The sequence below is a fragment of the Mus caroli genome, unplaced genomic scaffold, assembly GCF_978045245.1.
Source record: "Mus caroli unplaced genomic scaffold, Mus_caroli_1 scaffold_10, whole genome shotgun sequence".
NCBI classification, from domain to species: domain Eukaryota; kingdom Metazoa; phylum Chordata; class Mammalia; order Rodentia; family Muridae; genus Mus; species Mus caroli.
The window spans coordinates 57,832,610-57,847,856 of NW_028227265.1; the positions used below are offsets into that span (position 1 = coordinate 57,832,610).

The 15,247-nt window shown below is 50.3% G+C and overlaps 1 protein-coding gene and 1 pseudogene across 2 annotated transcripts; one reads left to right on the forward strand and one right to left on the reverse strand.

The window, feature by feature from the left end:
* Positions 1-3,978: 3,978 nt before the first annotated feature.
* On the forward strand, positions 3,979-15,237 carry B3gnt3 (UDP-GlcNAc:betaGal beta-1,3-N-acetylglucosaminyltransferase 3). 2 transcript variants are annotated; one of them, XM_085843835.1, is made up of 3 exons: positions 3,979-4,183; positions 11,918-12,504; positions 12,666-15,237. In XM_085843835.1, the coding sequence occupies exons 2-3, from the start codon at positions 11,935-11,937 to the stop codon at positions 13,215-13,217; spliced, it is 1,122 nt and encodes a 373-aa protein (XP_085699961.1). In that variant the 5' UTR covers positions 3,979-4,183; positions 11,918-11,934; the 3' UTR covers positions 13,218-15,237. The 2 variants fall into 2 exon arrangements, with proteins under 2 accessions (XP_085699961.1, XP_021025004.1); XM_021169345.2 differs by having other exon boundaries at positions 3,979-4,139.
* Positions 9,793-10,209, reverse strand: LOC147002389 (histone H3.3A-like; annotated as a pseudogene).
* Positions 15,238-15,247: the final 10 nt, after the last annotated feature.

Sequence of the window (15,247 nt, forward strand, 5' to 3'; positions counted from 1 at the left end):
ATGAAGATGTAGAACTCTCAGCTCAGCCTGCATCATGCTGCCATGTTCCCACCTTAATGATAATGGACTAAACCTCTGAACCTGTAAGCCAGCCACAATTAAATGTTGTCTTATAAGAGTTGCCTTGGCCATGGTGTCTGTTCAAAGCAATAAAACCCTAACTAAGACAGAAGTTGGTAACAGGAACTAGGGTATTGCTGTGATAGACCTGACCATGCTTTTGTTTGGAAAAATATGGATTTGGGGACTTTAGATCTGGAAAGCAGTTGAAAATGTTTTAAATGGGGCTTAATGGGATATCCTAGTAGGAATGTGGAAGACTTTGTTACTGGGAGTGATTTGAATTGTGCAGACATGGCCCAAGAGGTTTCAGTGGAGAATTTGAATGTGTGGCCTAGAGACCATTTTGTGTGTGTGTGTGTGTGTGTGTGTGTGTGTGTGTTATCCCAGGAGATAAAGACAAGCAGATCTCTGACTTCAAGGCCAGCCTGAGACAGAGCAAGTTCTAGGTGAAGAAAAGCTTAAATCCAGGCATGGTGGTACACACCTTTAATCCCAGGACACAACCATGCAAATTTCTGAGTTCAACGTCCAGAGCAAGATCCAGGACAGCCAAGCTTAGGCAGTGAAGGAGTTGGGAAAGAGGAAGCTAGTGATAATGTAATAGAACAAGGGTGCCATGTTACAGCTCCTACAAGCAGCAGAACTCGGAAGCTTCAGCTCTGGCTTTATCGTCAAGAGGGGGAGACTACTGGGACAGTTGATGCTGCTTACCTGGAGCTAAGAAATTAGTGGTGATTAAGAAGAGACCAGCGGGGCTGGTGAGATGGCTCAGTGGGTAAGAGCACCCGACTGCTCTTCCGAAGGTCCGGAGTTCAAATCCCAGCAACCACATGGTGGCTCACAACCATCCGTAACGAGATCTGACTCCCTCTTCTGGGGTGTCTGAAGACAGCTACAGTGTACTTACATATAATCAATAAATTAAAAAAAAAAAAAAAAGAAGAGACCAGCGTTGCTGAGGTGAAATCTTCTGGGAACTGTTTTCTGAGACACAAAGAGGCTGTGTTCCAGAGATAGTCAAGGTTGTACTTCATGCTGTAGCTGGACTTGGTAATGTGTAAGAGTTAACCAGGTGGTACTGGTTTTGAAGGCATGAAGGAGTCATGAAGAACAGCTGAGGCTTGGCACTGTGAGAGGCCATGGAAAGCCATTGGTGAAGATGCAGCCTCGCTTGCAACTAATGGCCCAGGACTGAAAGGGTCATGCAAAGGAGGTGAGGCTTGGTACCATGAAGAGAGCCTATGAGAGGCTATTGGTGAAGCGTAGTTACAGCAGAAGACCCCGGTTTATTGGAAATGTCGGTACCATGAGATGATCACCAAGAACAGCAGTGGTAGTGGAGTGGATCAACCTGAGCTTAGAGTGCTATAGAGGACAGAGCTGGAGATGTGACCCAAGCCCTTTGGAGGAGCCCAGAAGATCATGTGTGGATCTCAAACACTGAAACAAGAAGTTGTGACATTGAAGCTGCCAAGATGTTTGAGGTGCCAGAGCCGTGGGCTATCTGCTGAGGAAAGCTGCTAACAGGGAGTGAGACCAGCCCAGGAAAAGAAGTTTGTTGCAGTCAACAAAGATGAAAAGGAGTTGGAGATCTGAAGACTGCTTTGACATCAGCCATGGAGATGCAGAGTTTGGAGCTTGCCCACCTGGTTTCCTGCCTTGCTTTGGGGATTACAGTTAAGTGATTGGATAAATATCAGAAGAAACTCGAAACTGCTGTAGACTACAGGGACCTTAGAAGTTGAATTAAGGGGGACTTTTGGGATAGTATTGGAAATGTAATTGAGGAAAATATGTAATAAAAATATAAAAAAAAAAAAGAAGTTGAATTAATTGTACTTTTTTACTATGCTATGACTAGATATAGCTCCCAAAGACTCATGTATTTGAACAAACCTATGGGACCATGGAGTGGAATGTGATGGTTTGTATATGCTTAGCCCAGGGAGTGGCAGTATTAGGAGGTGTGGCCTTGTTGGAGTGGGTGTGTCACTGTGGGCCTGGGCTTTAAGACCCTTGTCCTAGCTGCCTGGAAGTCAATCTTCTCCTAGCAGCCTTCAGATGAAGATACAGAACTCTCAGCCCCTCCTGCCCCATGCCTGCCTGGATGCTGCTGCCATGCTCCTGCCTTGATGGTAATGGACTGAACCGCTGAACCTGTAAGCCTACCACAATTAAATGTTGTCCTTATAAGACTTGCCTTGATCATGATGTCTGTTCACAGCAGTAAAACCCTAACTAAGACACTGGCCCATCTGATAAGTGCTGAGAACATGGCACCTCCTGGTGGCTTTAATTTGCTCTCCTTGGGGTACAGGAAGGCAGGGCAGCTTTGAAAACACAGGAATCCTTTTTCTCTAGCCTGGCTTCCCTCACCAGGCCTCCCAGAGCCAGGGAGATAGGTGCTTATCTCAGGAGGGTGAGTCCCAGCAGCTTTGGGGCAGAGCCTTGGGTGGGGTGTCCTTGCCTGTTTATAATGCCATTGCCGTTTTCACCGAAGTGACTCCAAGACCTCAACTATGCAGTGAGTGAACATTTGTCAGGCAGGTCCAGGCTGAGTCACCTGCATTCTGAGCAGGAGCCAGAAGAGGTGTTTTCTGTGGCAGGGAGCTGGAGTGAGTGGCAGTTAACATGGCCCACAGGCAGTCTTACCTGCTGCATTTCCAGAACATGGTTGCACCCACAAGATCATCCCTCCCGTCCCTGACCTGCTCCTTGTCTGTGGATTTTTCTGCCGTGTGACTTTCTTGTTCATCACACACGGGTGGGATGTTTGTACTAGCTGCTGTCACTCAACAACAGGGCGTCTTCATTCCTTTTTACGGTTCACTAATATCCCAGTGCCTGTGAATAGGGCTGCTGTGACCTCTGGGTGCACTCAGGGAAGGATTACCACGTCAAGGGACAATCCTGGAGCTCCGCCCACTGTGTACTGGTTCAGGGAGCCAGTGTCAGGAGGACTCAGTTTCCAGTTTAGGAGCTTACTTCTCCCTCCAGCAGGCTACTAGGGCCTGGAACTCAGAGTTAGGACTACCAAGTTTTTGAGGTAACTTCTGAGGAAGGGTGTGGTTGGGGACGCTCCCAGGGGACTTACACCTGATCCTGGCATTTAGGAGTTGGAGGGCCTACCGACAGGTTTTAAGGTCCTGGGATCTTCTAAGTCTCTGAGTTCACTCTCCTCCCGGCTGAATGTTTCCTCAGGGGAAGAGGGGGTGGGGGGCTGCAGCATTGGCTGAGCTGGAGGACTGGGAGGGAGGCAGGAGGCTACAGCAGGGGCTGAAATGAGGAAGGAGGGTGGAGGTTGAAGCCTGGGCTGAGCTGTAGGAGAGGCGCTGCAGTAGGGGACAGACAGACAGACTTGCTCAGGACAGGGGAGCTCCTGCTCCCTCTCAGTGGCGTGGAAAAGGAAGATGGGGGCCCTAAATGAAGGAGGGGTTGGAGGTAGTTAGACTCCCAGGGGAGGAGTAGGACTGGAGGAGGAAGAGGTCAGGTTGGGAATAGAGATCCACTGGAGGAGGTGGGGGTTAGGGATAAAAGTAAATGGGCTGGGCTGGTGAGATGGCTCAGTGGGTAAGAGCACCCGACTGCTCTTCCGAACGTCCAGAGTTCAAATCCCAGCAACCACATGGTGGCTCACAACCATCCGTAACGAGATCTGGCGCCCTCTTCTGGAGTGTCTGAAGACAGCTACAGTGTACTTACATATAATAAATAAATAAATCTTTAAAAAAAAAAAAAAGAAAAAAAAAAAAGTAAATGGGCATGGCCAAGAAAGAGGGAAGGAGGGTGGAGATGTGGACCTTCTCGGTAAATCTGGACGGAGGGTGGCGCCTAGAGGGAGGGGAAGGGCCACAGTCCCAGGTAGGAAGACAGGTGGGGAAGGACATGACCACAGTGAAGAACAGGACAGGGAGGGGCAAGGAACTAGAGGGGGAGCTGTGAGAGCGAAAGGAGGGGGACTTTCTCCTTGGCTACTAGGAAGCTCGACTCGCTGGAGGGAGGAGCAGGGAAGGGAGAACAGGGAAGAAGCGGAGGAAGGCGAGTTAGCCAAGAGCCAGCGCAAGGCGGTCGCCCAGGTAAACAGTGTGGCCTCCGGGGCTGTCTGGAGCCCACGATCGCAGTGAGTGCCAGGGTCGGGGGGGGGGGGGTGATGCGAGGTTGGAATCTGGGGCGCTTTCTAACTGCACGGTGCTGAAGATGCTCCGCAGCCCCGGCCATACTCCTGGGCTCCGGGTCTCTTAGACGCCGCGAAGTAGCCCCGCTACATTCCAGGATCAGAAGCCCGCGCTCCTCCCCAGTGTCTGCACAGCCGGGTTCCCCTGTTCGAGTTTGTGAAACTCTCCCAGTATAGGAGTTAGGCTGCGGTGAAGTAAACTGCGAGGCGTGGTGGTGGCAGCATAGTTAAATTGATAGTCTGTATTGCTAACCGAGGTTCTGACGCTTTGGGGTAAACTTCCCATTCTTTTCTTTTTTCTCCTTTTTCTGAGACTGTCTTTGAACAGTCTACCTTCCTCCTGAGTGCTTGGTCTCGGGCCCCCACTTTCACTTTCTCATCCTGGCCTGTCGCACTCTGTGGAGTCAGGAGGAGAAGGTGCGGCCGCTTAGGGGACGTTAGTTGGTGCCCATCTGGTCAGTGTTTGCGCAGCCCGCCCTTCCCCTGGGCGTGGCGTTTCCCCCTCTATAGCTGAGATTGCGAAGATCCTGTAGGGGCCCCTAGGAGACTACTCTGCTGCCCCCTCCGAGGTCCGGAACCCCGCGGACTTTTGTTCCCTGTCCTGCGTGGAGGGGCGCTGGAGGCAGAAGTGGGTGCCTGGTCCAAGTCCCTGGGCTAAGCTGATCCCCTGCCTCGGGTCCCCTCAGGAGGCGCCAACAGCCCAGCAGGGGTGGGGCTGGGGCCGGCGTGTTTACTTTACTCTTGATTACAGGGATCTTGTGTCTGTGACATTTTATCTTTGATTGTAAAAATTAAAGAGGTTATTGTAATCCTGGTGTAAACGTCACCGGAAGAGGGACGAGAGAATGGGACCCGCTTAAAGGGGAGGGATCTAGGGTGACCCCAGAAGCCAGGCCTATGAGGCTGCTCTGCTAATTGGAAGGGCAAGGATACGGCCAGCACCTCCCAGCCTCCGTTTCCTTGTCTGGGAAGTGGGCCGGGCTGGGCTGACAGTCGCGATTCTGGCTTCTTCTTTCCCGGTTGGGGGTGGGGGGCCGGGGGACGCTGCGTGGCCTCGGAGAAGCTGCGTGAAGGTGGGGCGTTACCGCCGGAAAGGTGGGGTGTGAAAGCAGGGCGCGGCTTATTCGCCATCAAGACCTGGGCCTCCGAAGCTTTATCTTTATAGGAACTCTCTTTTTGTCGGTAAAAATCCAAGTTCCTCTTAAAAAGAAAATTGCCCAGGGTTAAGGAGCTAGTACAAACCTGAACGGAGCTGCCATGGGGTCAGTTGATCAGCTCGTCCTACCCAGCTAAGCGCTGGGTGAGCCCGGGCTCAGGGTCACAGGGACAAACGGCAACCTGGGGACCCCACGTCCAGCTGGGACGCACAGAAGGGACTGTCCCAGAAGCTCCCAGCATCCTCCTCATCCCTCACTCTGGGAGAATGATCCAGAACGTCTGAGCGTGTCAGTATCCACCCTGATACCTCTTTGAGCACGTGTCATTCCTCTACCTCAGTAGCCTTCAGAAGGCCGCTGCCAGGTCAGGGCCAAGGGCACAAGATCGTTTCTACCCAGGACAGGGGGAGCTAGGGCTCATGAATATTCATAAAGAAATAACCAAGCCCATCATTAAGACTCAGTGTTTGAATCACAAATAGTAATGAGCATTCTATGGGTCATTAATATCAAGATGAATCTCATTAATATTTAGCTAAAGTCATTAATATTCCGATGAAGTTCATTATTAGTCACAGCAGCGCTATGAAGCACAGTCTGTGAGCCAAAAGTCAGGTCATTGGCCATCGACCTGTGCGTGCATGTCGACTGATCCAGTTCAACTTTGACACATTGATTAGCCAGTGCCTCTTCAGTATCCAATGTGTCCTTCAATATGCAGTGAATAATTAATATGCAACATCTCGTTAAGAAGCAACATTTTCTTTTCTTTTCTTTTTTTTTTTTTTTTGTGGTTTTTTGAGACAGAGTTTCTCTGTGTAGCCTTGACTGTCCTGGAACTATCTCTGTAGACCAGGCTGGCCTCAAACACAGAAATCCGCCTGCCTCTGCCTCCCGAGTGCTGGGATTAAAGGCGTGTGCCACCACCCCCGGCAGAAGAAGCAACATTTTCTTATGTTCTGTGGCTCATTAACGTTTGGTTAGTTTGTTATAATTAATGACCAAATTCAGCAATATTAACTAGTCAATAATTAATTGTGTAGCCAGTGTCTGGAAACTGTGTTTTTCAGGGCAATATTGTCTATGACATGGGCCATGGCCCTTTTCCAGCCCAGCACCCAGGAAGAAGGTTCTGTGCGCAGTTCTCAAACTGTTTACTTTTTGCTTCTTGGACAAGATAGTGCAGCAGCTGTGAGTCTTGGGGGCTTAGGGACCATTCAAATATTCAGGAATTAGTCATTGGGTCTCTGGGCACACACCCATGGCTTTTTATGCTTTTTGAGTTTTGGTTTTTGTTTGTCTTTGTTTTGGGGGAACAGGGTTTCTTTGTGTAGCCCTGGCTGTCCTGGAATTCACTCTATAGGCCAGGCTGGCCACACAGTCATAGAGATCCTCCTGCCTCTGCCTGCTGGGACTAAAGGCATTCACTACCAATGCAGTGGGTGAGGGGCAGTAAGCCCAGTGCCTAACACAGCTCAGCAGGAGCTCCACCCCTGAGCCACCTCGGAGCCCCTCACTACAGGATTCCCTTTGCCCTCTTTAGCCCCATCTCTCCAGCAGACACTGGTGATATGATGTCTCCTTGGTGTAATTCCCATTGCCAATGCAGGCAGCAGCCATCTCTGTACTGATGCTGGAAGCACAAGGAAAGGCTTGCTTCCTCTGTCTTATTTCAACTTCCGGAATTGGGAGAAAGCAGCTCAAATTGCTTCCTGGTACAAACAGCCCTGGGCAGGACTTGTCTGACAGTCAGGGGCAGAGCAGAATCGCTCTGAATCCCCACCTTGTGTTCCTTGACACCATGTCCCACATGGTGATGGTTGGGGGGTCCAGGCCAGCAGCATTCATTCACAAGCTACACCCCACCCACCCGCATAGGTTCCCTCCCCAGGGTCCCTATACAAAGCCCCAGAGGTTTCTCATCTCCCCATACATGTTCTTCAAGGTCCCCAGCCAGGCCAGCCACCTCCCTCTCCTGAACCCCTGTATGTATAACTACTTTATTGGGGTTTTGTATACCACTCTTCCATCCCTGATTCCTTCCAACACACCAACTCCAGATAGGGGAGAAAGAAGGTTTCAGGAAAAAGGGGCGTTGTTCTCTTTAGACTACTTCCTGCTGAATAGGTGCAAGTCCAACTCATTTTGTCAGGATATCTCAAACTTCTTGTCAAATTGCAACATCCTCCTCCCTCCTCCTCCTTCAAACACCCATCTCTCTTCCAAGCTCTCTTGCCCCTCTCTGGCCTCTGGCATTTATACCCTCTCCCGAGTCCTCAGAATTGAACTATCTGCAGCTGGCAGGATCATGCCCCTGCTGAAACACACATAAGGCAAATGGTCAGCTTCCATGGACACTCTGAAGCAGCCCCACATCCCACCCAGGATTTAAAGAAAAACATATGTTTTCATAACATAACTGGGTTATTTAAGAGCACCCGACTGCTTTTCCAAAGGTCCGAAGTTCAAATCCCAGCAACCACATGGTGGCTCACAACCACCCGTAATGAGATCTGACTCCCTCTTCTGGAGTGTCTGAAGACAGCTACAGTGTACTTACATGTAATAAATAAATCTTTAAAAAAAAAAAAGAAAGAAACCAGACCCTAACTACAGACCTCCACATTGGTGTGTGTGTGTGTGTGTGAGAGAGAGAGAGAGAGAGAGAGAGAGAGAGAGAGAGAGAGAAGGGATTGCTCTCTGCTTCCCAGCAAGAGGTCTAGCCTAGGCCTTAGGTGGTCTCACAGGCCAAGAAGAGGTCTAGCCTAGGTGTTAGGTCAAGCCTAGATAGGAGGAGTCTCTTCCCTGCCTGTAGCTATTCCTTCCTTCCTTCCTTCCTTCCTTCCTTCCTTCCTTCAAAGGTGTGTGTGTGTGTACACCATTGCTGTCTTCAGACACCCCAAAAGAGGGCATCAGAACCCATTACAGATGGTTGTGAGCCACCATGTGGTTGCTGGGAATTGAACTCAGAACCTCTGGAAGAGCAGTCAGTGCTCTTAACCACTGAGCCATCTCTCTAGCGCCCCTCCCTTTTCTTCTTTCTCTCTTTTCTCTCTTTTGTTCTCTTTCTTTCTTTTCAGGTGCTTTTTGTGGGTTCTCCCTGGGTTCTCCTCACAATGTTTTCTCTGGCTCAGCTCAGCTTCTCCTGACACAATTGTCACCAACTGTCTTCTCTTCTTGGTCTGCTAGCCCTCTGCCCTATCAGCTGTCTCCATCTCTCCCTCTCAGTCTTTCTTCTCACAGCAATGTCTTTCTCTGATCCTACCCTCCTCTCAGCCTTGGCTGGCATTTTTATTTTTATGCTACCTGTTCCCAGAATTCCAAGAGGCAGTCAACATTGAAGGCCATAGGGTCCTTTAAAGGGCCAGGTACACAAAATAAACCAGCTGAAGCTTCTCAAACTTCAGAAAAAGAGGTCTAGCCTAGGTGTTAGGTCAAGCCTGAGAGTCTGATATGTACTTATCAAGTGAATGAATGAATAAACTAATGAATGTATTTCCAATCCATAGCAAGGGGTGTGGCTCATAGAATCTGTCCATAGCCTGGGCAGACTGTGCAGCTTATGAAATGTTTCCTATGCAAAATGTAGTAAGACTTTTGGAGTTTTGGTTTCTTTGAAAAACACAGAAATATTATATGTTTTTCATTTTAATCCCAGGTGTGGGATTAAGTGCTACTTTGGACTATCCACAGCAGCTGACTATGATTTGCCTCATGCTCTAGCAGGAGTGTGATTTTGCTAGTTGCAGATGATTTCTGCAATTGTGTGACTTTTGGAATTGTGGGGATTTTTCAGAAGGTGTGTGTCTTAGGGTTTCCATTGCTGTGAAGAGACACCATGACCTCTGCAACTCTCTCTCTCTCTCTCTCTCTCTCTCTATATATATATATATATATATATATATATCAATCAAACTTACAAGAACAGCACAGAAGACAGACATTAAAAACATGTACTTGTATGTAGGACAACTCAGTTAGAAAAGTACAGTGAACGGATGGAATCTACTGTGTGATAAAAATGCTACAGACTCCATTTAGTTGCTGTCAATAAGAAGTTCACTTATTTTTTAAAAAATCTAAATGCTGGCATTGTCCAGAAAATTTTAGCAGGTTTATTTATAATTGTTATAGAGTAGAACTGTTGAAATGTGTTCACTGAAACATTTTGCTTGCATTAATGCTTTACATCTTGCATTTATATTAAAAATTCACACACAAATGAACATGGAGAAACTGCCAATACCTGATTCTGTCCCCTCTGTTTCCACTCGCAATCATATACTTAGGTACCTTTGACCCCATGCAAAAAAATATCTAACATTCAGAACTACTGATAACAGGAAGGAGAGGGAAAAAAATTGGGGGGAATGAAATGTTTCCCCTCATAGTGGACTCTTAAGCACGTTCTCCGCGTATGCGGCGTGCTAGCTGGATATCTTTTGGTGTAATTGTTACACATTTGGCATGGATAGCACACAGATTGGTATCTTCAAAAAAGCTAACCAGATAGGCCTCACTTGGCTTCCTGTAAAACACCAATAGCTGCACTCTGGACGCGCAGATCTGTTTTGAAGTCCTGAGCAATTTCTCGAACCAGACACGCTGAAAGGGGAGCTTGCGAATCAGAAGTTCAGTGGACTTCTGATAGCGTCTGATTTCACGGAGTGCCACAGTACCAGACCTGTAACGATGAGGTTTCTTCACCCAACCAGTAGGGGGCGCACTCTTGCGAGCGGCTTTTGTAGCCAGTTGTTTCCTGTGTGCTTTACCACCGGTGGATTTGCGGGCAGTCTGCTTTGTACGAGCCATGGTATGGGCACCTCCTTACTTACCCCATTTCTCCTTTGGCTGGAGCTTGGCAAGCGAGAGGTGGCGCTGGCATTAGAGAGCCCACGGCAACTCTTATAAAGGACATTTAATTGGGGCTGGCTTACGGATTCAGAGGTTTAGTCTCCAGGCAGCATCCAGGCAGATGTGGGTCCAAAGGCAGAAAGGAAAAGACTGGCACTCATGTGGTTAGGAGGAGGGTCTTAAAGCCTCCCACAAGGCTACACTTCCTAATAGTGTTGGGCCAAGCATATTCAAACCTCCATAGTATATAAATGCTTAGACCCAGAGAGGTGGGGGATGGAGGATGGTTGTTACTTGTTGTTTGTTAAGTAGTCACAAGCAAAGAAGAAATTAGCTATCCTGATGGTGAAGATCAAACTTTCCCCAAGGAACTAGGCACCTTTAAGCATCAGAAAGTAGTCTAATGATACCACCACCACTTTCCCCTCTCTCTTTTCTTCTCTGCTATCTAGTACTAAGGGGTTGAAAGGGTGGAGAAGGTTGGAACAAAAACTCTCACAATGTAGCAAAAAGACAGCTACAGTGAAGGATTTTTACAAATCTGTAACAGTCTGTGCTAAGGTCCTGTGGCAGGAGATCGCTGGTGCTTTTGCATAGGGTTCATCTTGTTATACCTGGAGGTTCAGAAAGGTTAAGCCACTGTGTCAGAGTCACACAGCAGAACCCATGGCAAAGAACCAGGAAGCCAGCCTCTGTGCAGGCACTAGCACCGTGGGTTTGCTTGACGCCTACAGTCTCGAGGACACTTGTTAATGGCCCACAAGGTTCTAGGTACCACTCAGGACAGCGGATAGCCCAAGACAGACTGAGGTAAGGGGGAAGGTTCAATAGTCTTTCAACAAACACTTTGTGTGCTATGACTTGGGGGTGGCATGGTGTCCCTGCATACCTGCAGACAAGATTGTCAGTGCATGTGGGGCACATAGCCAGGACGGGGGGACAACTCTGGGTCCCAGGGGTGAAGGTGTGCTCCTGAGTGCCAATAGTGTTTGATGAAGGAGTAAGAGTTTGATCTAGCACTTGTATGCTGCAGCAACACCCTTTAGGACTAGAAGACACCATAGACAGCACAGGCCATACCCAGGAGGCTGGGAGCCGGGGAGGGGGTGTTGCAGCGCCGGGGAGGGCTAACATCAGACAAGAGAGCCAGGCCTAATGAAAGCTCTCATCCCAGCACTCAGGACCTGAGGACAGCTCAGGTCTATCCTCATCTCCAGAGCAAGTTTGAGGTCAGCCTGGGCTTCCTAAAAGCGAGATCATTAGAGCTGGGAGCTGAAAGATTTGTAAGAGTTTACCACAAACATCAAGCTCTGTCTGCCTCGGCCTCTGTGCCCAACTCATGCTGGGAGAGGCCACAACGGAACCTGAAGGGTCAAGGCGGGGCGGGGGTGGCATGGGGCGTGAATGAGGGAAGCCTGGAAAAACGGATCATCCGAAATGGGTTTTGAGGGAGGAATAAAAGATTCCTGGTGGGACAGGCATTCACATCTTTAGCCCCAGCACTCAGGGGTAGAGGCAGGAGGATCTCTCTGAGTTTGAAGAAAACTTCCCTGGGGTCGAAGGGCCGTGGGGACCAGAGGTGGGTTCAAGTTCAGCGGCAGTCAATGGCGGCTTCGGGGAGGGGAGCGAGGAGGCAGCGGGAACTCACAGATCTGTGACCTTGCTCTAGGCCCCGCCCCCCACGCCATGCGGCTGTCAAGGCAGAACCCCTACGAGATCCTCCTCCTGGCCTTGGTTGCCTTGCTGGTGCTGCTGCTGCTGCTCCTGACCAGCGAGTCACCGCCCAGCTGCTCCGCCCCCAAGAGGTCCAGGGAGCCTGAAAACGACCCCGGGTGGGCCTCGGGCCACCCACGCACACACCCCGCCCCGTGCCGAGCTAATCTATCCGTGTCCTCGCACCCCGACTTCGCGGGGCTGCCCTCGCACGTACGCGACTTCTTGTTCTACCGCCACTGCCGCGACTTCCCAGTGCTCCGAGAGCCGCGGGTAACCAAGTGCGCGCAGCCCGTGTTCCTGCTGCTCGCCATCAAGTCCTCGCCTGCAAACTATGGGCGCCGCCAGGTGCTGCGCACGACGTGGGCGCGGGAGAGACGGGTACGTGGGGCGCCGCTGCGCCGCCTCTTCCTCGTGGGCTCAGACCGCGACCCACATCAGGCACGCAAATACAACCGACTGCTGGAACTGGAAGCGCAGACATACGGCGACATTCTCCAGTGGGATTTCCATGACTCCTTCTTTAACCTGACGCTTAAGCAGGTGGGTGAGACGTGGGGGAGGGCACGGGACGTGGGGTTTTGAAGTATGCATACGAGACTCACGTAGAGCTATCGGGAAAGGGGAGGGTTTACAACAGGGAGGACTTCTGGTGCTTTGCCAGCCCGCAAACCCGCTCCTGCCCCCACCCCTTCCATCCGTAGGTCCTTTTCCTGGAGTGGCAGCTAACCTACTGTACCAACGTCAGCTTCGTGCTCAATGGGGACGACGATGTGTTCGCGCACACGGACAACATGGTCACCTACCTTCAGGACCGCGACCCGGACCAACACCTCTTCGTGGGGCACCTGATCCAGAACGTGGGTCCCATCCGGGTGCCCTGGAGCAAGTACTTCATCCCCGCTCTGGTGATGCCCGAGGACAAATACCCGCCCTACTGTGGTGGCGGCGGCTTCCTGCTGTCTCGTTTTACCATGGCCGCCCTACGTCGCGCCGCGCGCGTCCTCCCCATGTTCCCAATCGACGACGTGTTCCTGGGCATGTGTCTGCAGCAGCAGGGGCTGTCTCCTGGGACGCACAGCGGAGTGCGCACTGCGGGGGTGTACCCCCCTAGCCCACGTGTGTCATCCTTCGACCCCTGCTTCTACCGCGACCTGCTCCTCGTGCACCGCTTCCTGCCCTTCGAGATGCTGCTGATGTGGGATGCGCTGAGCCAGCCCCAGCTAGTCTGCGGCAGGCAGAGCCCCGCCTACTGAGAGGTTTGGGGGAGTTGACATCCCCTAGCTCATGTCCTCCCTCATCCATGTGCAAAGGGCTGGCTTCAAGGAGAAGTTCAAAGTGAGGGGCAGAAAGTGGGTCTGAGAAATTAATAAGGCAAACTCCTAAGAACCCTTGGAAACCCTCCTGGTACTGTTCACAGCAGGAACTCTGAGTTTAGCCAACTCTAAGTGGCTGCTAAGCAAAAAGTGCTGTGGACAGAGCCCATGGGTGTTAGGCTCTGGCCTCAGACTGGGCCTTGGCCTCTCTCAGGCCCCCAAGGAATTGGGCAGAGGAACAAGGTGGATTTTAAACTGAGGCACCCAGAGATCTTGACTTGACCCCCAATAGTGTCTCCCAAGAACTTGGAGAATCACAGGGGCAGGAGGAGTCCTGTGTCCCACAGACGGGGCTGGCAGGAAATAAAGTCCATAGAAGGCTGAAAGTGACTATCTACAGTGGGGGGAGGGTTAAGATAAAACTCAGGGCTCTGCCACCTTTTAATTTTATCTATTTAGGAAGGGAGCCAGGTCCTGTCTTCCTCTCTGTTTGGGTCCTGGGACTTGAACTCAAATCTTCAGGCTTGGCAGCAAGCGCCTCCATTAACTGAGCCCTCTCGCCAGCGCCTTTTTAGTTTTCAGCACTACTCATGTTTTAACACCGTCTGTTCTACCCCACCTCTCTTTGACCTTCAATATTAACTCATTGTAACATGTTCACATCTACAGCATGGCTGGATGTGGCTCCTGTCTCCCCTTGCTCCCTTCCCTGTAGCTACTTTGTGGGTTCTTTTTCTTCTAAAATTGCAACCCCTCCCCAACACCAGACAGGAGAGAGAAAAGTATAGAGAGGAAGGAAAAGAGATCCCCAGTAAAGTCTCAGCACTTGGAAAGGTGGCACTGTTACTTTTAGATCTGCTGTTAATCCTGCTGATTCCTTCGGGCAAGTTTTGATCTTCCCTGTCAGAATATCTAATTTTTTCTTGTCCTTGTTTCTTCTTCGAGGATGACTAGTTAGCAAACCTCCACTAACAAGAACAACCCACCCTCTGGGTCCTAGCATTTATAAACCCTCTAATGAGTCCCCAGAATTCCAAACATCACACAATTGTAGAAGCTATCTGCAGCCGCAAAATCACATCTCTGCTATAGCACAAAGCAATGCATAGTCAGCTGCCGGGGACCGTCAAAAGCATTCCCACACCCCACACCTGGGATCAAAATGAAAACACTTTCCTATAAGATTTCTGTTTGTTTGTTTTTGTTTATTCGAGACATGGTTTCTCTGTGTAGCCCTGGCTATCTTGGAATTCACTTTGTAGACCAGGCTGGCTTTGAACTCAAAAATCCTCCTGCCTCTGCCTCACAAGTGCTGGGATTAAAGGTGTATGCCACCACCGCCCGGTAATATTTCTGTTTTTAAAAGAAACCTGAATTCGCACTACACTCCCCCATTCACTTTTGAGGTTCTTTCCCAAAAAAACATGGTGGACACTGTGCAGTGAATCTCAGCTCATCTCTGCTCTCCCCAGCCCAGCTCTCATGCCCTTCATAGCTCCTGAAACCTCAGCTGTAGAACAGGGAACCTTCCAGACCACTCTGGTCTCCCCACCTGGCTGCCTCAGCCCTGGTTGAGCTCAGTTCTGATCCTATGCTGCCTACCACCTTGTAGTTATTTTGTTTGTTTGTTTGTTTTCTTTAAACACAGGGTCTCATTTGTCCAGGCTGGCCTTGATAGCCAAGGCTGACCCTTAGAGCCAAGAATGATCTTAAACTCCTAATCCCCTTGCCTCCATCTCACCAGCCTGGGATAACATTGTGCAACATAGCTGGTGTGTTTGGTGCTTCAGGAGTGCCAGGTCCCAGCCCAGCCCAGCCCAGCCCAGCCTTGTACTGTTATTGTGCACCTACTGTGTACTTCACAGCCTTGTAAAGAGCTCCTGACACGCCTTGGTTGCCCCAGTGGATCCTGGTGGTGCCTCTGGTCTGTGTGTGACCAGAGCAGAGTCACATCCTGCTGCCCCCCTCCT

Bases quoted from the DNA above. Each gene is read 5' to 3' on its own strand.
- B3gnt3 (XM_085843835.1), top strand. From the start codon at position 11,935: ATGCGGCTGTCAAGGCAGAACCCCTACGAGATCCTCCTCCTGGCCTTG. The intron at 12,505-12,665 runs GTGGGTGAGACG...TTCCATCCGTAG, and splicing joins TTAACCTGACGCTTAAGCAG to GTCCTTTTCCTGGAGTGGCA.